The 22,158-nt window shown below is 40.4% G+C and overlaps 1 protein-coding gene across 6 annotated transcripts in view; it reads right to left on the bottom strand.

Annotated features, from left to right (window-relative positions):
- Positions 1-22,158, bottom strand: part of atf7a (activating transcription factor 7a) — a 63,053-nt gene that overhangs the window by 18,975 nt on the left and 21,920 nt on the right. For all 6 annotated transcript variants that reach the window (XM_061747303.1, XM_061747310.1, XM_061747286.1 and 3 more), the window contains exons 3-8: positions 14,161-14,254; positions 13,709-13,824; positions 8,552-8,710; positions 8,326-8,474; positions 3,302-3,395; positions 3,102-3,221 (exon numbers count right to left, since the gene is read on the bottom strand). In XM_061747303.1, the coding sequence (XP_061603287.1) occupies positions 3,102-3,221; positions 3,302-3,395; positions 8,326-8,474; positions 8,552-8,710; positions 13,709-13,824; positions 14,161-14,254 (732 nt within the window). The remainder of the gene's footprint in view (positions 1-3,101; positions 3,222-3,301; positions 3,396-8,325; positions 8,475-8,551; positions 8,711-13,708; positions 13,825-14,160; positions 14,255-22,158) is intronic.

Below are 22,158 nucleotides of genomic sequence, written 5' to 3'. Positions count from 1 at the left end.
AGAGGTTCACTTTGTTGTGAACAAGTGCGTGAGAAAATAGTAGAACAGTTTAAGGACAATGTACCTCAACGTACAATTGCAAGGAATTTAGGGATTTCATCATCTACGGTCCATAATATCGTCAAAAGGTTCAGAGAATCTGGAGAAATCACTGCATGTAAGCGGCAAGGACGAAAACCAACATTGAATGCCCGTGACCTTCGATCCCTCAGGCGGCACTGCATCAAAAACCGACATCAATGTGTAAAGGATATCACCACTTGGGCTCAGGAACACTTCAGAAAACCAATGTCAGTAAATACAGAAGGCACCATTAATGCTGAAAGGTACATACAGGTTTTGGAGAAACATATGCTGCCATCCAAGCAACGTCTTTTTCATGGACGCCCCTGCTTATTTCAGCAAGACAATGCCAAACCACATTCTGCACGTGTTACAACAGCATGGCTTCGTGGTAAAAGCCTGCAGTCCAGAACTGTCTCCCATTAAAAATGTGTGGCGCATTATGAAGCGTAAAATACGACAACGGAGACCCCGGACTGTTGAACAGCTGAAGCTGTACATCAAGCAAGAATGGGAAATAATTCCACCTACAAAGCTTCAACAATTAGTGTCCTCAGTTCCCAAAAGTTTATTGAATGTTGTTAAAAGAAAAGGTGATGTAACACAGTGGTAAACATGACCCTGTCCCAGCTTTTTTGGAACGTGTTGCAGCCATAAAATTCTAAGTTAATGATTATTTGCTAAAACCAATAAAGTTGATCAGTTTGAACATTAAATATCTTGTCTTTGCAGTGTATTCAATTAAATATAGTTTGAACATGATTTGCAAATAATTGTATTCTGTTTTTATTTGTTTAACACAACGTCCCAGGTTCATTGGAATTGGGGTTGCATACAGACAGGTGTGTGGCTTTACTAATCAAGTCCAATCAGTATAATCAAACACAGCTGGATGTCAATGAAAGTGTAGAACCATCTCAAGGATGATCCGAAAAAATGGACAGCACCCGAGTTAAATATGAGTGTAACAGGAAAGGGTCTGAATATTTATGGCTGTGTGTTATTTCATTTTTTTTTTTCTTTTAATAAATCTGCAAAAATTTCAACAATTCAATTTTTTTCTGTCAATATGGGGTGCTGTGTGCACATTAATGAGGAAAAAAATGAACTTAAATGATTTTAGTAAATGGCTGCAATATAACAGAGGGAAAAATTTAAGGGGGTCTGAATACTTTCCGTACCCACTGTGTGTGTGTGTGTGTGTGTGTGTGTGTATATATATATATATATATATATATATATATATATATATATATATATATGTGTGTGTGTGTGTGTGTGCGTGTTTCAAATGGATGCACTTTTAATTTTGTTGTACCTGTGACAATGCCAAAAAAAGAGCTTTTCTCATTCTTTATTTCACGTATCAAACGCTAGTCCTATTTCTCTTTACGTTCTTGTGACCAATAAAGAAGAGATGTATGACACATAGTTGTTGTGACACATTTCGGGCTCTTGCATGCATGAACATTTATGTCAAAAGCTGCTATTTACAATTTCTAATGTGTAAAACATGTATAGGGCTGTGGATTTTATTATTTTAAATTCACTATAAAATTGGTTGCAATATTTTCTTTAGGTGCAAGCATCTGTTGTTTTCTGTTTACATTTATAATAGCAATATGGTAATACCAATGACCGTGATCATTTTGGTCACTATAAACTAGACTTTACACCGATCTGATCGGCCGATATTTAGCATTTTATGCTGATCGACTTTAATGTCATAATTGGCCGTCATTGATCGGCTCCGCAAAAGACATTTACTCCGCGTCACCATCGGGCACAGTATACTTGAATCTAAAGGCTAGTTTATTTTTAGCCTTGTCGCGTGTTTTTTGACTGTAAATATCTGACGGCCAATAAAGTTATTTATAAAAAAATAAATACGTCAGCGCTGTGAGACAGACAACACGTCATGCCCATCTGGCTCACACTACAAGACAAATTTGCTTTTTCACGATTGCACAATGTCAGACTACTGCAACAAAATCTTGTATTCCGATACAACCGCATCCCCTTTTTTACGATCATTGGGCTTTATCTTGTCAACTCAAATGCAACCGGATATACTCGTTACCGTGGCGACGACAACAAGAGTGGATCAGTCCGACTGTATTATAAGGACAAAATGGGGGTAAACGTGTGCTGGTGGTCACCGGTGCTCCAGACAGGAGAGGACGTTCGTTTAAGGCTTGCGTCAAGTATGTTCCAGTACTTTTAATACGATACGGCTCGCAAAAGCAGGCAACAAAACATTATGTAGCCTAGCAAGGTAGTGCTAGCACTAACGGTTGTAAGCGAACATGCTGCTTTTCTGTCGAATCATGCTCTAAAGTTTTGATGTGGGTGAAGTAATTTAATTACAATAAATTAATTTAATTACAATAAGTTCGCACCCATTATTTCTGACATGTAATGTTGGTTTGACGTGACTGATTAGAATACACGATCTGACTAGAGCAGTGATTTCCAAACTTTATGGAGCCAAGGAACATATTTTACAATTGGAAAATCTCACGGCACACCAACAAATAAAAATGTCACAAAAAGTGGATACATTAATGACTGTAAGTACTTCCTGCCATCTAATAGAAGACCATTGATTTGTTCTGTGTCACTATGCTTCACTGGCATAAATAGATGAACAAAGATACATTATTTATTGTAAATATATATTTTTTTAGCAATTAAGTACACAAGTATATACAGTAAATGAACAGGTCATTTAAACAGACACATTGCTCCATCATGTGATCGGGGATCAGTTATCGTTTTTTTTAAGTCGGTGATCGGCCCCAAAAATCCTGATTGTGTAAAGCCTACTATAAACATGATATTCCATACCGTTTCTTGTCTACAGTAGTATGCATAAGAATATAGTAAACTTGGGTCGCAAGAGTTAAGTGCAATCATAAAAAGTCATATGACAAAGAAACTGAGCCAATGGAAGGCAGCGGGTGGCTGCAGGGTGAAGATGGAGACACAAAAGGGGAATCAATAAAAAGTTAAAAATAGAGAGCTAATCAAGCGCTTACCATCTTGGCCTCACAGTGGATGCTGTAGCCAGAAGGGGAGTTTGAACCACTGCTGCTGCTTCCCAGAGGAGGACCAGGGATCCCGGGAATGTTTGGTACCATGCACATGGGTCGGGCAAGCTTGAGAGAAAGTAAAATATGCCACATGCTGAAATAACTGAAATTATTCATCCAAAAAAGTTCTTTTTTGCAGGCCTTACGTTGATGACAGATGGCATCTGAACAGGCCCTGGAAGGACAGGCACTGCCTGGCCCGAGGGGAGCATCATCATGGAGTAGTGGCTTGTTGGTGAACTAGACAGAAATGAGAGGGATTTGTATAGGTGACAAAGATCCAAATGTGCAGAGGAAATATGGTACACTTTAACATCATCAACATTACAGTACTGTGACCCCCATTATTTGCAGGGGATAGGGACTTAACCTGACTGTGAATAGCAAATTTCTGTTAACAATTGACGCTCCCCTAAAAGTGATCCTAATTGCCTACTGTCATGTTGTCTGAGTAATGTTGTTGTAGTACGTGTTTTTCTTCTTACCTGTTAGTAGTGGTTTGTTTTTACAGTGGAACCTCGATTTACTGGACCCCAATTTAACAAATATCGTAAGTAACGGACCGTCTGGACAGTACATGTGTCCAAAAATAGTTTCAAGTTGCCGCTTGAACCGCCTTTGAGAAAGTCTTAGTTCTAGAATTGGCCATTTTTGTTTACTGCCATTGGGGTGCACTATAGGACGAGACTGGGACACACAGATTTCCAGGTCACAGATATACAATATGACTAGATTCAACCAACAGACGTGGTGGTCATGTTGAATGTGGCGATATTCCATCAAAGGCAATGCATTGACATTTGTCAGCCATTTTGAATGTGGCAACATTTACAGGCCGTGCATTGACATGCCGGCCATGATGGCATGACTTCCATCTATTGTCGTATAAAGCGCTGCGCTGAGAGAGAGAGCAGCATGGCGGCAGTGTTAACTTTAAGAGAAATACGGCAAACAAGTCTCTATAGAGTCTGGAACATTCTATTTTTGGTACAGTAACAGGTTTTTTGGGGGGGGGAGGGGGGTCGGTCAAGCCGTTACTCTACGGCATAATGTCGAACTCAAGGCACAGGGGCTAAATCCGGCCCGCCATATAATTTTTGTGGCCCGCGAGAGCAAATTATGTGTCAACTTTCATGATTTTTGCTTAAATTTGTACCAAAATTTCAAATTATCCTCCGTAATAAATAACAACATTGAGCTATTGCAAGCATTTTTTTGTTTATTACCAAACCCTTTTTAACAGTAATTTGAACAATAGTTGAACAAACTATTCTCCCTGACTTCTGATTTCAAAACCAGTTATCCATCAATGAAAGGATTAAACATTTTAATGGATTCACAGTCATAACAGCCCTCTGAGGGAAACCATAACTACAATGTGGTCCGCCACGAAAATTTGTTTGACACATCTGGTCTACGGCAACGGATTTGGAACTAGGAAGCACACTAATTCCTCTCGGCTCATGAAACCGATTCGCATATGAGAGTACATCAACAATGTCGCCATCAAGCACATCAGCGTGATAAGTTTGGATAACATTTATCCATCCATCCATTTTATGTACCGCTTTATCCTTACAAGTGTCGAGGGCTTGCTGAAGCCTATCCCAGCTAACTTCGGCGACAGGCGGGGTATACTCTGAACTGGTCGCCAGCCAATAGCAGGGCACATATAAACCAACAACCATTCACGCACACATTCACACCTAAGGGTCCTCAATCAACATACCATACATGTTTTTGGGATGTGGGAGGAAACCGGAGTGCCCGGAGAAAACCTACGCAGGAACGGGGAGAACATGCAAACTCCACACAGGCGGGGCCGGGATGTGAACCCCGGTCCTCAGAACTATGAGGCAGACGTGCAAACCAGTCGCCCACCATGCCGCCGGACAACATTTAATTTTTGAAAACATTTTCAAGCTTTTTTATTTTTATTTACAATAACTTTGGACTGTACTGGGCGTTTTAGGTCACGAAAAAAGTAATAATATAAAATATAAAATAATTTGTACTGTACATTAATATGGGTACATATGGCCACAAAAAAATAAGTGCTTCAATATAATTAGCTGTAAGGGACGACCCCCCCCCCCCCCAGTCCGTTAAATCGACGGTTCCACTGTACTTTGAATTCTTCCTACTTATTCGGAGCGTTTGTTAATTACTTGTTCATTTGTTTTCCTCATCTTTAGCCCTTGGTTGTTTAGTCTTTTAGTTAAGTACTTTTTCTCTACTCATCAAGATAGTAGCACCTTTTGTTGAACGCTTTTTGGAATAAAGACTAAATAAATCATTCCACACTCTGTTGCTGCTTTGGGCTCCCAAATAGTCACAAAACGTAAAACCTGTATTCAGGGGTGCACGTAACATTATTGGTCTGGTTCTCAAATTAGCACCGGTGGCGCTCCTGTTTTAACCGACCCACAGTCATCATGGATGACGTTACTTACAGCAACCTGGCGGTTTCGCGTAAAGACATCCACGCTCAGCCACTGTCACCACCCAGCCAGTGTCACTGTTTACAGGGTACATGCTCGCGACTGATCTCAACGGAACTCAGAAAGGAACTAATTATTTCATGAAGTGATTCCATTCAATACATTCACTTAAAAGATGTTGTTTGAACAAGTCATTCACAAATGACAACACTACTCGAGCCCGGTCTACTGCTCTGCTCCCCCCAAAAAAAGATAACGCAAAATGCTTGGTACGCAAATGCACAGTGACACACTTGTATCTGGTGTGCTTTTAAAACTCTCAGTGAGCATGCGCACCACTTATGTGTACCCCTGCCTATATTAAAAGTGTAAACCATAAATATACCACAACCCAAGACTTTAATAGAATTTCAAATGTTTACATTTACTGTCAAACATTACTGTACCCTTAAAAATACACTCCAAACAATGGCGTCTGGGGAACAAAATATGCCATTATCCGCAGATGATTTACTGTTAAAGAGACAGTTAAGTCTTTTTTCACCTAAATACATTAAATATGTTTGAAGTGCTGAAAACGTGTATAGAATGAGAACAAATAAGTACAGAATTGTTGAGATACAGCATCAAACTCTTCACCATCTCACTCGGCGTAATTGCCACTTCCTTATTCATAATAACTTGGCCCAGTTCTACCACTACAGCGTGCATGCTTACAACTAATGTGTTTTGTGTTATTTGGGCAAGAGCGTCTTTGCCGTGGTGCGACCCTACATGCGGCACGTAGCGAGGCAGTGAAGAGGACGGCTCCGCGGCCCAGTATCAGCCCATCGGCAGCTCCAGCGCAATGGCGTTTGGGCCGTTAGCCTCACAGTTGTCGACCGCGACATTGCAGAGTGAGGAGAAAAAAAAACATCGAGGGGGACCGCAGTGCATTGCACTGCTGTGGCTGGATATGGTGCACCCTGCGCCGGCCACGGCAGTGTGATGCACAGCCCATTGAATTTCAGCGGAGGAAAAAGAGGGTAAATCATTTTGCAGCTGCTGGTCATAGTTGTCAATTAAGTTGATAATCGAGTAGTTGTTGATTAATCGTTGCACCTTTAAAATGGGCCTTTTATTTTAGGGAGCATTGTGTGCCTGAGGTCTGAAAATGCGTTTCTCAGAGTGGACAGTGCTAGTCTTTGTTTGAAAGCAGGCAGCACACTTAACTCTTGTCATTGCCATCAGATACATACTGCCATCAGATGCATAAATGGTCCTCAACAGTAATTGACGTGACTATATGCAAATGATGAATACTGTTTTTTTCCTATTTTTATTTTGTTTTGATTATTTTTTTGTTTATCTCACTGTTTGTGGCTGAAATAAATTGATTTACACTTTGATTAAATTCTAAATAAAGGCTACACTGCAGGGGTCTTGGTGGGGTTGGAAGGCATTGTAAATCATCAAATCTGCACGGCGAATATGAATTTTCGCATTTGAATTAAAAAGTGTCAGTGTAGTTTTTTTTTCCAATTCTGACAAGCGCTGCAATGCTTGTTTACTTCCGCCGGCATTTTGACTTACTGCACATAGCTTTTGTGCATGTATGTGTTGTGGCTTCACCGAGAGCTACAAGAAGTTTGTTTAAAAAAAATAAATAATTAAACAAGCTGTCCGCTGAAGGAGGCTCAGGCATGGATAGCGTGGAAGCATCATGCCTCCAAAAAGGAGCCATCGCTGGAGAGGTAGTCTGCAGCAGATTTAAGAGCAGGGCTCTACACTAACTACACACTTTTTCACACAGGGCCATGTAGGTTTGGATTTTTTCTCGCTTAATAAAAAAAACCTTCATTTAAAAACTGCATTTTGTGTTTACTTGTGTTGTCTTTGACTAATATTTAAATTTGATTGATGGGAAAAATTTGTGACAAAGTAAAAAAAAAAAAAAAAAGATATCAGGAAGGGGACAAACACTTTTTCACACCACTGTGCCTATATTGACGCTGTCTGTCTTTTTCTCTCTTTTTCTTTATTCTTTCTTTCTTCCATCGCAATCCTGTTTATAGCACAGACATTTTAAGATATGTTAAAAAGCCCAGACTCCTTTAATGAGGATTATATCCGAAAACAAACTAATATTAAAATATAAAGTGCAATAATTGCAGTAGTAATGATTTATTCATGTTCTGTTTAAGACTATGAATTTAATACTGGTAAATAATTTGCAAAATAGTGTGAATAATCATAAACGATATTTTTATATGGTGGTGGTATACTTACGCAATCGTTTTAAAATGTATTTATGTCAACCATATGATTGTGGTTATGCTTAAAATGAAGTAGTTTTCCCAGAGGAAGAGGGTTAGGAGCCTTTACTATATAACCTGGCTGCTGGCCCCTCTGAGTCAAACAAATCAACTAAAGTAAACCCTTTTTTGTTTTTTAATTAATTGACCTGTTTTGTCTGCCACTGCTTGTTACAAACTTTTTGTTCACAGTAAAATATTTGCAAATATATCTCGAGTCAGGCAATCTTCATAAGAAACTATGGTATGCCATGGTCATGCTGTATATCCTCAAAAAAGGGTGCAACCAAATCATGTGCTGGTGCGACTAACTGAAAAAGTTGGTCGTACCAGTGCTACTTGTGCAAAAGTTAGTGTAGAGCCCTGCATTTAATAATGTTTTCTCTGCAGGGAGGGCTAACAGTGGTATAAGTCAGGAGATGCGCAGAGACTCACCCTAAAGTGCGATTAGAAGGTGGTGCCTGTGTGATAACGGAGGTGGGCGACGGCATGGTGGGCTGAAAGGCGTCAAAGCCTAAGTGCAGCGGAAGGGAACCTGGGCGCACAATGGTGGGTGTCGGTGCTGAGCTCCTGGGTGGCATGTCCTGTGACAATATCAGTATGATGTCATTTACATGCACTTATTGTTTGCAATTACAAGACTTAGGTCTTACACCTTTACCTTGACCAAGAGCTCTCTTCTGCTCTCTGGTGTTGCAGAAATTGAGTCAGGGCTGTCTGGTGGCGAGGAGTCAACCTCCACAGGCGTTTCCTCTTTCACCTTCACATCTGATGGTGTCTGTAGGCTCATGTCCAAAGCCACTGAAGAGGCAGCAGGGAGCTAAGAAGGCAGTGAAGAATAGATATATACGGTATAAATCTCATATATAGTTCGTACTCATCCAAGTCAACCCACCTCTCTGTTTGTCAAATTGAATTTCTCGAGCTAAACTGCAAACTGAATTTCTAGAGCTAAAATGAACATTTCTAATCAAGACACAGTGATTGGCGTCAATCACTGCCATTATCCACAGATGATTTACTCTTAAAGACACAGTTAAGCATTTTTTTACCCTAAATACATGAAATATGTTGTATGCTCCCTCCAAAAAAAGAAGATGCAAAATGCTGGGAATGCAAATGCAGTGACACACTTGTATCTGGGGTGCTTTTAATACTCTGTGAGTATGCGCACCACTTATGTGCACCCCTGCCTATATTAAAAGTGTAAACCTTAAATATACCACAAACCAACACTTTAATAGATTTTAAAATGTTTACATTTACTGTCAAACATTACTTTACCCTTAAAAATACACCCCAAACAATGTCGTCTGGGGAACAAAATATGCCATTATCCGCAGATGATTTACTGTTAAAGAGACAGTTAAGTCTTTTTTCACCTAAATACATTAAATATGTTTGAAGTGCTGAAAACGTGTATAGAATGAGAACAATTAAGTACAGAATTGTTGAGATACAGCATCAAACTCTTCACCATCTCACTCGGCGTAATTGCCACTTCCTTATTCATAATAACTTGGCCCAGTTCTACCACTCCAGCGTGCATGCCTACAACTAATGTGTTTTGTGTTATTTGGGGAACAGCGTCTTTGCCGTGGTGCGACCCTACATGTGGCACGTAGCGAGGCAATGAAGTGGACGGCTCCGCAGCCCCACACCAGCCCACCGACAGCTCCAGCGCAATGGCGTTTGGGCCGTCAGCCTCACAGTTGCCGACCGCGACATCGCAGAGTGAGGAGGAGGGGGGAAAAAAATCATTGACGGGGACCCTCGGACCACAACACACTTTCCCACTTTGCGTCAGTCCATCACAAATGAGCTTTGGTCCAGAGAAGCCGGCAGCGTTTGTGGGTGTTGTTGATACGGTATATGTATTGGCCCCCTTCTCAAATTCTTATATTTTTGCATAGGTTTGCCACTTTAACTTTTAAGTTCATCAAACATCAAATATCAGACAAATACAACCCAAGTGAACTTAAAATGCTTTTTTAAAATGGTGATTTCATTTATTAAGGAACATTATTTATTATTATAATATATTATTCAATATATTATTCAAAGTTACCCCTTAAACATAATAACTGGTTGGGCCACTTTCAGCAGCAACAACTGAAATCAAGCGTTTTCTATAACTGGTAATTAGTCTATTACAGCTCTGTGTATTTGCCTTCTTCTCTTCTTTGCAGAATTGTTTGAATTCAGCAAAAATTTAGGGTTTTTGAGCATGAACAGCCTTTTTAAGGTCATGCCACTGCATTTCAATCGGATTCAAGTCTGGACTTTGATTAGGCCACTCCAAAACCTTTTGTTTTCTTAAGCCATTCAGCAGTTATCTTCCTGGTATGTTTTGGAACGTTATCCTTCAGCAGAACCCAAATGCATTTCAGCTTGATGCCACAAACTGATGCCTGAACATTCTCCTTCAGGATTTTCTATTAAAGAGCAGAATTCATGGTTCCATCAATCTCAGCAAGTTGACCATCACACAACCACCACCATGTTTGACTGTTGGTATGATCTTTTTCTGAAATGCTGTGCTACATTTACGTCAGATGTAACGGGACATACACCTTCCAAAAAGCTCAATTTTCATCTTGTCAGTCCATTTAATATCCTCCCAAAAGTCTTAACATTCAGATGTTCTTTGGCAAAAGTAAGTCAAGCCTTCATGTTCTTTTTGGTAAGCAGTGGTTTTTGCCTTGGAACCATGCCATGGATGCCATTTTTGCCCAGTCTCTTCCTTATTGTTGTCATGAACACTGACCTTAACCAAGGCAAGGGAGGCCTGCAGTTCTTTAGAAGTTGTCCTGAGTTCCTTTGTGGCCTCCTGGAGGAGTCATTGCTGTTCTCTTGGGGTAATCTTTGTAGGCCGGCCACTCCTGAGAAGGTTCAACACTGTTTCATGTTTTCTCCATGTGAGGATAATGGTTCTCCCAATGGTTCGCTGGAATCCTAAAGCTTTAAAAATGGCTTTTGTAAGCCTTTCCAGACTGATAGATGCCGATTACTTTATTTCTCGACTGTTCTGGAATTTCTTTAAATCGTGTCATTTTGCTGCAGCTTTTTTTTTTTTTTTTTTTTTTTTTAGATCTTTTGTCTGACTTGATTTTGTCAGGAAAGATTCTGTTTAAGTGATTTCTTGATTGTTGAACAGGTCTGAAAGTAATCAGGCTTGAGTGAGATAGGGAAAATTAACCCAAAAATGTGATTAGCCACAATTAATTCATGATTTAACAAGGGGGGAGGATTACTTTTTCACACATGGCAAGGTAAATTTGAACAGTATTTTTCCTTAATAAATGAAATCACAATTTAAAAACAGCATTTTTAAGTTCACTTAAAAGGACATGCAAATAATTGTTTTCTGTTTTTATTTACGTTTTACACAACGTCCTAACTTCATTGGAATTGTGGTTTTAACGTGTATATAGTGTACGTGTGTGTGTGTGTGTGTGTGTGTGTGTGCGCGGATGTGCGTGCACATGCATGTGTGCATATGTATGAGTTTAGGGTATGTATTTTAGGGGTCCCCAACACAATGCCCCAAAACTCACTCAGTAGCGCCCCCTGCAAAGTTTTTTTTAAACTATTACTTGCCAGATTCAAAGGTCAACATGTAATTAGTGCTGGGCGATAAATCAAGAAGCTTGATTTGATCGATATTTTTTTTTTTTCTATAGTTTTCGCTACTCCGTGACACTTCCACCAACATGGAGAAGATGCTAACGACTATCCATCCATTTTCTGTATCCTCACTAGTGTCGCGGGCTGCTGGAGCCTATCCGAGCTATCTTTGGGCGGGAGGCGGGGTACACCCTGAACCGGTCGCCAGCCAATCGCAGGGCACATAGAAACAAACAACCATTCGCGCTCACATTCACACCTACGGGCAATTCAGAGTCTTCAATCAACCTACCACGCATGTTTTTGGGATGTGGGAGGAAACCGGAGTGCCCGGAGAAAATCCACCCAGGCACGGGGAGAACATGCAAACTCCACACAGGCGGGGCCGGGATTTGAACCCCGGTCCCCAGAACTGTGAGGCAGATGTGCTAACCAGTCGTCCACAGTGCCGGCATGCTAACGACTAGCGAGTCATAAATAGTCCCAAAAAAGGGCACAGCTACCATTTGGAAACAACCGTAGTCTGCAAAACGTGTATGAAAGATGTTACGACGAAGACAGGCATAGCCTTTTCAAATCACCTAACGATGAAACACATTATCGAGCGCTATGCATGTATCACATTAAAGACAGCCGTGACTCCGTGCTGCTTCTGCAACAAACAAAACAATGCCACGGGTCGTGTAGTGATCGTGGTGGGAGTTGAAGCACTTGTGTTTTTGTGTTCGCTCCGTGAACGAAGCGGGAAGATAACAAGATAGTAGTTTGCCGATGACGGACAATAGAGAAAGTGTTCACGGGTTTATTTACATTAGCATTAGCAGCTACTAGCTAGCATTGTTGCATGCGCAATCACGCGAATTGACATTGGCAAATTGTCTGAGCTAACTGTTCCGGACAGTTGGGTTTGCACAGTGTGGCATTTTCAAGAATCTGTCTTGTATTTATTTTCTTATTTGCTTTATTTTCAGATTACCGCATTGTATTCATTAACATGCCGTGACGTTTGTTTTTTGTGTCTTCTTGATTTCGGGGATACTGGGCATACTTAAGTGCATTGCTGCCATCTAAGGGTTAATTGATGAACACCTACAAGAGCACTAAACCCTAAGTAATACATTCAAATAAATATTGGAGCCATAATTTATTAACGATTACAATTATAGATGAATGATTATGTTGCGCCATTCAACAGTATGCAGAATTATTTTTATCCTATTACATAATATACTGCCATAACTAATGTAATAACTAACTAAGGTCATGTTTTGGACATAATTTACAAAATATGGAAATTCACACATATTGCTCTGGAAGTGAAATTGTATAGGTTGGCAGCTCTGCAGTCATAGTCATAGATGCAGTTTTACTAATAACTGGCATAATAATTTCTTCGGGTGTTTAGGCTTTCAGCCTTGGATTTCTTATTAGTTTTTTTGGTTTCAGTCAATAATTTCGGTGTATCACTAATTTTAACATTATATTTTAAAATACCTGCAGGGAAAAGTAATTTATTTCTTTGTGATGTTTATAATTGTTAAATAAATCTTCTGCTTTATAATGTAAATCAATTGGGTCTTGTCCGGTTTTACACATTGATAAAACTTTAATACAACAAATATTGAGTCATGTCGAATATTGACATTAGGGGGAAAAAAATCGTGATATCAAATATCATATCGCCCAGCACGACATGGAATATGGCGGATCTGTATAACAGAACAGTTCACACAAAGAAGTCTCAAGGACCTGTGCCTGAAATTGAACAAGAATTCTGCCATTTTGGTATGAAGCAACCAGTTTGAGGGGATATTCATAGTAGTTTTGTTTATTCTTTTTTTTTATGTCTGTGATGTAGAAAGGGTGCGCCATCTCTATCAGGAAGTTAAAGGTGGTGGCTACTGGCTGGCCTAAAACGTTTGGGAAAGGCTGGTCCACAACTACTGTATGAGAGAGATAAATAGATAAAATGTATATTTCTCATAACTCTGCGGATAATGCCTTCAATCGGTGTTTTTTGCATCTTCGCCCCAAAAATATTTTGCGTTGTATTTCAGCTAGAGTCCACAACATTTGGACTTACATGCTTCCCAGTGGACAGTGATACTTTAGATGGTTTTTCTACATCATAACACATGGAATGATAAGTATCAACACATACACAAAATCAACCAAAAAAAGTCCAACTTACAGAGTTCTTCGCTCGTTTGTTGTCATCGTCGTCTTGTTCGAAGGAGTTGGCTAGATCATTAAACAGACCGACCTCCTCACAGTTCTTTAGGAAGCGAGTGGGAGTAGGCGTCTGGTCTGGAAAAAGAGACAAATACCCAAAGCAACACTTTCACGCTCAGTCACTTAAGATAAAAACCCAAGTCATGAAACAGCTTAGTTACTTTTGATTCATTTTTACAAATTACCCCAAAAAGTGGATTATTATAACACCCAGAATCAGAATAATCTTTATTTGCCAAGTATGTCCAAAAAACACACAAGGAATTTGTCTCCGGTAATTGGAGCCGCTCTAGTATGACAACAGACAGTCAATTGACAGAGAAAACTTTTGAGGCATAAAGACATTGACAAAAAAAACAGTCACTGAGCAATAAAGCAAACTCAGTGACTGTTTTTTGATGAACAGCATACCTGCGATAATGACAGAGTCTGTCCGGGGTGCAAACTTTAGTGTCATCTCATGCTTGTGTTTGTGTACAGCCAAGTGGTCCTCATTGGTAAATCTCTGGTGACGTGAAGGAGGAGAGAGGAAAGGGAAATAGGAGGGGATGAATACTATGAATACATACTTTAGCTCAAGGTTATTGTATTATCTTTTGGACCCAAACACATGCGCCCCCCCCCCATATAAATGGTGCAAATGTCTTGGTGTGGTGAAATGCCCCCATTGTTGCCACAGAGCATGTGTTCAAATATTTTTGCTGACGCCACAAAGATTTGTAACAACAGGACTGTAATGCAGAATCTGGTTATACATGCATCTCCTGTGATTTTGTGCCAAATTCAGGAAGACTGTTAAACTCCTCAACTGAACTCAACTTGATTTCTAGAGCACTTTAGAACAACCATAGATTTACACAAAGTGCTGTACATTATACAAAAACGTAAAAACTATTAAACATAGGGCAAATTAAAACAATACATTAAAAGCAACGTTAAAAAATATACTTATATCACCATACTTTCATGTATTTATTGTCCAGTCACTTTGGCTCTGTGAGTCACTTGATCCTCTGTGGCTATTTTCTATCGCTACTTGTGTGTCCGCCATCAGTGGACATGCAACATGACAAACAAACGCTGTGCGCACTTGTGTTCTTATATTGACTGAAAACACTACCATTTATACACACTCACATTCTAAGCAGAAAAGACTGTGTCCAAGATGGTGACAAAAGTGTTTCAGTATCATGATTGTTGGCGATTATGGCCAGTATTCATTAATTCCTCTGTTAAGCCATGTTTAGCACTATTATCACTTTCATTTGGGGGAATGTTTTTTGGGGTTTCCTGTTCAGTTGTCCTGGCTTGAAGGTTTTTGTGGACAAAGGACTTTTGAGTTGGCTCTTATGGGACTGGTGGTGTGTATTTTGAGTCCATCATTTTGTGATGTTTGACAAGGACTGCTGTTTGCTTCTCGCAATAGCCGCTACAGGGCTCGAAGATAACTTTTATATTCTCACTTGCCCGTGGTAAACTTGAGCTTGCCCTGTTGGGTCAACAGGGGCACTCAAATGTTTGCTGTATGTGATGGTTCGGTTTTATCACAGTATTAATCTCACGAGACGCTACTTATTGCGATATTGTGGGAAAGCTCATGGTATTGCAAGAAGGTTGACAGTACAGGTGGGGCAATATTTTGACATCCCTGTATGCAACAATATTTTTTTTCTTACGCTTGATTCATTGCGAAATTTGTGTTTTTGCTAGCTTGCCCGTGACTAAGGCGGCACGGTGGCCGACTGGTTAGAGCGTCAGCCTCACAGTTCTGAGGACCCGGGTTCAATCCCCGGCCCCGCCTGTGTGGAGTTTGCATGTTCTCCCCGTGCATGCGTGGGTTTTCTCCGGGCACTCCGGTTTCCTCCCACATCCCAAAAACATGCATTAATTGGAGACTCTAAATTGCCCGTAGGCATGACTGTGAGCGCGTATGGTTGTTTGTTTCTATGTGCCCTGCGATTGGCTGGCAACCAGTTCAGGGTGTACCCCGCCTCCTGCCCGATGACAGCTGGGATAGGCTCCAGCATGCCCGCGACCCTAGTGAGGAGAAGCGGCTCAGAAAATGGATGGATGAATGGATGCCCGTGACTATTTTTGACTTGCCATGGGCAATCGGAAATCGGTCAACTTCTAACCCTGCCTGCGCTAGCTAGCTGCCCACCTACTGGGTACCCACCATATGGTTCCCACTTGTGCTCAAAAGGTAGAGAGTATTTTATGCATGTTATGTTTTGACATATCAACATTAAATTAGTAATTATTTTTATTTCATAAATTGGGTACAGCCTTTAATGACGAGTCCATTGCTGCGTTATTTTTGGTTAGTGAGTTCATCGAGAGAGTGTTATGGGCAAATTCAGGTGTCGCACGAACGGAACTCCATGAACCGAGGACCCCCTGTACTTGTGAGTAGTACAAAGTAAAAAGTTTGCATGGTTTAAATAAAGGGTATGCAAATTATGAACATCCATTTTCTTAGCAGCTCACAGCATAGACTAAAATGGACATTTGACTCGGGGTTCTTTATAACCAGTATCAATATCAAATCTATGAACTAAAAGGCAATGTGTGTGGAACTAACCCAATAGACTTAATAGTCATGAATTAAAGTTTCAGCAAAAAGTGTAATATAGAATTGTTAAAATACTTATTTGGGACTGTTTTATCACATCAAATGGTTCATATGTTCAAGTTTTAACTTGACTTCCTGTTTTAAGATTGTAGCCTTTTATTTTGAAGGGTATGCACTGGAACTCAGCCTTTTGGCATGAAAAGTAACTTCATGACACTGGCGAATTTTGAAAACAAAGTAAACCTAAATGGCAAGAAAAGGAGTAATCAATGGAACCAAATGGTACCGATGAGGCACAAGGTTAATGTTTGTGATACTGTGAGACAACGTTAATGTGAATTTTGTCCCAATTCATTGTGATGCTAGTTTGACCTTTGGTGAGGTTTTAGCTCAGTGTTAAGCTTTTTTTCTGTCATCAGTTCCTACATTGGTTTGAAGACTAAAATGAATGCTAAAAACCTTCAGTGCAAACGTGCAACCAACCATTTACCTTGTTAGCTGCCTCAATGTTGGTATAGACGTATTTTATTGTTTCACACACCCAATTTGACTTGACTGAAGTTCCGCGTGATGTAGGCTGTGGCTCGGAGTGGGAGGGAGCACGTAAGACTTCTACACTTTGCACAATATAATCTTATTCCAAGTGTTCCACAGAGGCGACTGGTCATTTATTTAAACTGTTAAGACACACTTTTGTTTGACGCCGCCGGTAGACACAAGCACGCCTTCGTGCGTGTTGTTCTTCGATGGTTTTTGCCACTTTCTTCTTCGGGGTCGGTGGACTGTAGGCATCGAAACTGGGAACCGAAATGTTTTAATTTGAACGATTCCGGGAGAACCGCAACGTTAGTCCTGGGTTCCAATTGGTTCTCGATGCCCAAACCTACTTGTGAGACATTTCATATTAAAAAAATGTTTTGATAATGTTTATTACCAATCCTCATACATCATTAAGAGTTTTACTGTTTTCAATAGATTGATACTGATTAATACTGACTGGTTAACTTCTGCTTAAACTTGCATGACGACAAGTAACATTAAAATATCACTTTTAAAATACTGGATGTAATTATTTCAAATATAATTGATGTCAGTGGGAAGTTTTCTTTTGAAAGATGACCAAATTAAAGTTCTACCAGCGTCAAGAGAACAAATTGTGGTACAACTTTGAGGTCAGGCACTTCAGAAAGTCATGCCTCAAGAAGACTGAAGCATCCAAGAAGCCAGAACTTGTTCTGCAGAGAAGTGGCTATGTGAATCAGCCAGCGGTGTAGGAGGAATAATCTTGGCTATGGCACCCGGCTCATTGCCGTTGGCGGCATCCTATTTTAAGGGTGCCGCGTTGCAGTTGCGAATGCTGCCGTGACAGAGTGAAGTGGAAACACAGTCAAGTGTCTGGGGGGTGGGGGCTTATTTTTAGCTCTGTTGGGCCACATCACCAATAGAACTCCACATCTTATTTGTTTGCAGAGTCTTGCTGAGGAAACTAACTCGCACTAATCACCGTGCTGGAGATACAGGCAGCTAAGATTACCACAGCTCACACGAAGACTACTGGACAGCATATAATGGTGGTGGGGGAGTAGTTGTTCTTGTTGTTGTTGTTACTGCTGTTGTTAGCTTGGTGAAAGGAAAACCAAGAGAAGAGCCAGGAGTCAAACATCCTTGTCATTTAGACTTTCCTGGTAGACAACTGTTGCTTGTAAAACTGGCAGCGGGACACAAAACATCGCACACTCACTGGGCACCTCACTGGACACACCTGCACATCTAATTATATGTTATAACTTGGCACTGAAAAAACCTTACCATGTCAGTCTGTGACTCGTTTACTTGAAAAAACGATGATAGTTCCACTCCATTCGCTTAGTTAGTGAGCAGTAGCATACAAAGTCAGTGCCTAATGCCAACACGCACAGCAAGCTTTTTTTCCCCCACTGCAGCTCTATCTGCCGGGCCAGTGGCCTTCCGTACAGTGCATACGGACGTATCTCCGAAAGCTTATGGATGAAATGTTGCAGTACCATAGGAAACCCGTGGGGACAGTGATGGGAAAATAAAACTGCTAATGCAAGAGGTTCAGCGGCCTCACAGACCACAGCAATGCTGCCTATTATTTTGCCTTCCTTAGCAACACCTCCTCCAACATTGCAATGCTTGTCATCGAAAATGTGCTCTTCTTTGTATTTGAAAGAAACTGTAGATTCAGATTCATTGCTAAACATTTTGATGGACGCATGGAAGTATAAGGGTAGTGACGTTAACACCATTTACACTGTTTAAACTGCACACATGCATCTATTTTTTTATGTAGTAGGAGAATAAACAGGCCTGAAGCGTGTTGTAATAATGGTGAAAAATGAAATTCCTTTATGATCTTTATCTGGATATGCACCAAAATGCAATGACTTCATTATTTACTGATGTACACCTTCAACAAAACTTTGATGAGTCATGGTGGTAAATAAAACTGTTTTGATTGTACTGGCTTGCAGTGTCTCAAATATTCTACTTACCTTTTCGATATACAAGGGAGGATTTTATTATTTAAAACGATCAAAACTGAGCATTGTATGTACAGTGGGAGGAAAAAGTATGTGAACCCTTTGGAATTTCTGCATAAATTCGGCATAAGATGTAGCCGGATGGTCAACTCAGTCACAAGAATAAACAAACAGTGTGCTGAAACTAATACCAGAAAATTACCGGTATTTTAATATTTTTATAGAGCTTAACATATAAACATTCACAGGACAGGGAGGAAAAAGTAAGTGAAACCTTGGATTTATTAACTGGTTGAAAGGTTTTAAGTAACGCAGTACCAGAACTTCATTTTTGTACTTCAGTTGATTTTTCTGGTACCTTTTTCTGTTTTACTTTTACTCCCTGCTTTTTATCTCAAATAGTTGTAGTTTCTACTCCTTACATCTTAACGGTGAGCTTGTTACTTTTAAAACCTTCTAAGGTTAACAACGACATGGGATAAAAGACAGGGGCGGGGTGGTAATTGGGAAAACAGCCAACCTGTTTTTTTTGTGTTTTTTTGTGTTTTTGTTTTTTTAAATACACGTATAAAACAGTTGTCTTCAAATGGAAGGCATCGTCACATGGCGGTTTTTTTCTCACATACTGCTGTCACAGACTGTCTACATTCAGTATTACGGTAGGTCTTGTTGTGATCATGTGACCATAATGAGTCAATCAAACTGGGACACGGCTTTGGAAGTTCAAAAGGAAAGTTGACTAAGAGTTTTCTGTTTTCTGAGTTTCCATTTTCTGTACCGCTTATCCTCACTAAGGACGCAGGCTTGGTGGAGCCTACCCAGCTACCTTTGGGCGAGAGGCGGGGTACACCCTGAACTAGTGGCCAGCCAATCGCAGAGCACATACAAACAAACAACCATTCACACTCACATTCACACCTACGGACAATTTTGAGTCTTCACTCAACCTACCACGCATGTTTTGGGGATGTGGGCGGAAACCAGAGCACCCGGAGAAAAAATGCTGTCACGAAAGCATTTTTTTGTACCAAACCCATTTTTACAGTAACTTGAAAAATAGCTGAACATCCTTGACTTTTGCTTTCAAAACGAGTTATCAATCATTTTGTTGTATATGTATAGGTAGTATGATGAGCCAATTAAACATTTATTTCCAGTCATAATGGCCTTCTGAGGAAAATAGTAACTACATGTGCCCCGTGACAAAAATTTGTTTAACACCCCTGCATGTAGATGTACAAGAATGAATACGAAAGAAAAAATAATAATAATGGCACCGTATTGTATTCATTATTTTTTGTTGATGGGATGGGTATGAGGGAATATTTTTTAAAATCCATTTTCTTTCTTTACCTCTTATCCTCACTAGGGTCGCGGGCTGCTGGAGCCTATTCCAGCTATCTTCGGGCGCGAGGCAAGGTACCTCCTGAACCAGTCGCCAGCCAATCACAGGGCACATAGAAACAAACAACCATTCGCACTCACATTCACACCTACGGGCAATTTAGACTCTTCAATCAACCGACCACGCATGTTTTTGGGATGTGGGAGGAAACCGCAATGCCTGGAGAAAACCCACGCAGGCACGTGGAGAACATGCAAACTCCACACAGGCGGGCCGGGATTTGAACCCCAGTCCCCAGAACTGTGAGGCAGACATGCTAACCAGTCGTTCACCGTGCCATTTTACGTGTATTTTTAAAATAATTGTAAAATGGGTTTTATATGTGGACATCTCAAAGAATAGATGCAATATCTGTCACAATGGAAAGCCAATTTTAAAAACAAAATCTAATCACCATAATGTCTTGCTTTACAGGATAGAATTGAATTACTGAGTGTAGCGTTATCACAAATTAAAGACATTTGTGCGGCGTGACCCCAGCTCCATGTTTTGACCTCCTCCACGAGACATCAGGGGAAGCTCCTCCGACTATTCAGCCCCTAATCAACGGATTTGTGTCTGCCATAACTGCAGACACATAACAAACGTCATGGACACCATCTTGAACAAGGAAGTGTTACGTAGAGCCAGACGAATGTGTAATGACATCCAGACAGCTGATAATAGGGCTGCACGATTATGGCCAAAATAATAATCACTATTTTTTAATCAATATTGCAATCACAATTATTAATCACAATTATTCCTCATGTTAGAGAAAAATATTTTAGTTGCACTACTTTCTATCAAACAAGATGGAACAGTTTTCAGTTCAAATTCATTTTTTAAATAAGAATGATAGATCCATCCATCCATTATCTGAGCCGCTTATCCCCACAAGGGTCGCTGGAGCCTATCCCAGCTATCATCGGGCAGGAGGCGGGGCACACCCTGAACTGGTTGCCGGCCAATCGCAGGGCACATATAAACAAACAACCATTAGCACACACATTCACACCTAGGGGCAATTTAGAGACTTCAATTTACCTACCATGCATGTTTTTGGGATGTGGGAGGACCCATGCATAGAAGGCAATAACGTGAATTGTCAAGGGTGGTTACGTCTCCGTTGTTCTGCTTGACCATTGATCAGTTGTGCACGGTCCCAACCCGCAAAGAACTCGACAGTTGTGATTTCCCTCTCCATTTACTCCCGGTGTTTTTTCATTGCGGTCAAGGCATCTGCTACAAGGACTGTTAATAGTGTATTACCGTGACACTACGTCAACGTGCTGTGAGGGCCAACTTCAAAATAAAAGCTTCGTATATTACTACGCTGGACATCAATGCAATTTGATGCTTTTATTTTGAAGTTGGCAATGAAGCTTTAACCATGCGTTCGCGCCCTAGTGGCTGGCTGGCGAGGTTGCGGGCACTGCTGCAAATGAGGCACTTTTCATATGCTGCAGTGCCCGCATTTTAAATGTAAAACAATCGCTGACAATCAGGCTCATTTAATCGTGGCAGACAAAATTGCAATCACGATTAAAATTCGATCAATTGTGCAGCCCTAGCTGATGACCTTCGTGACCCTGGAGAGAACAACAGCTTATCGCCAATATGTAGGATAGGTGAGGACAATATATAGGATTCAGACACAGCAGACACCAAGGAACCACATTTCTGATTTTCAAAGCATCGCTCCAGTAGAAATGTGAATGTCATATTACTTTAGAAATATTTGTACATCCATTTGCACCTCTTTTTTACATTTACTTCCAGGAATGTCTGCACATTTACCGAAACCATTTTAAAATTGGTTAAAAACTAATAAAATCATTTAAACACGTTTTATTTAAAAGATATATGCATGGTTCAATTACATCATTCTAAGGTGTTTTCGTCCGGTATTCCAGCACAGGCTCGTGCCACTCCAATCTTGATCGGGC

Source organism: Phyllopteryx taeniolatus, chromosome 1 (genome assembly GCF_024500385.1).
Source record: "Phyllopteryx taeniolatus isolate TA_2022b chromosome 1, UOR_Ptae_1.2, whole genome shotgun sequence".
Taxonomy (NCBI): domain Eukaryota; kingdom Metazoa; phylum Chordata; class Actinopteri; order Syngnathiformes; family Syngnathidae; genus Phyllopteryx; species Phyllopteryx taeniolatus.
The sequence above is the reverse complement of the archived record's forward strand: the minus strand, read 5'-3'. Positions and strand labels throughout refer to the sequence as shown.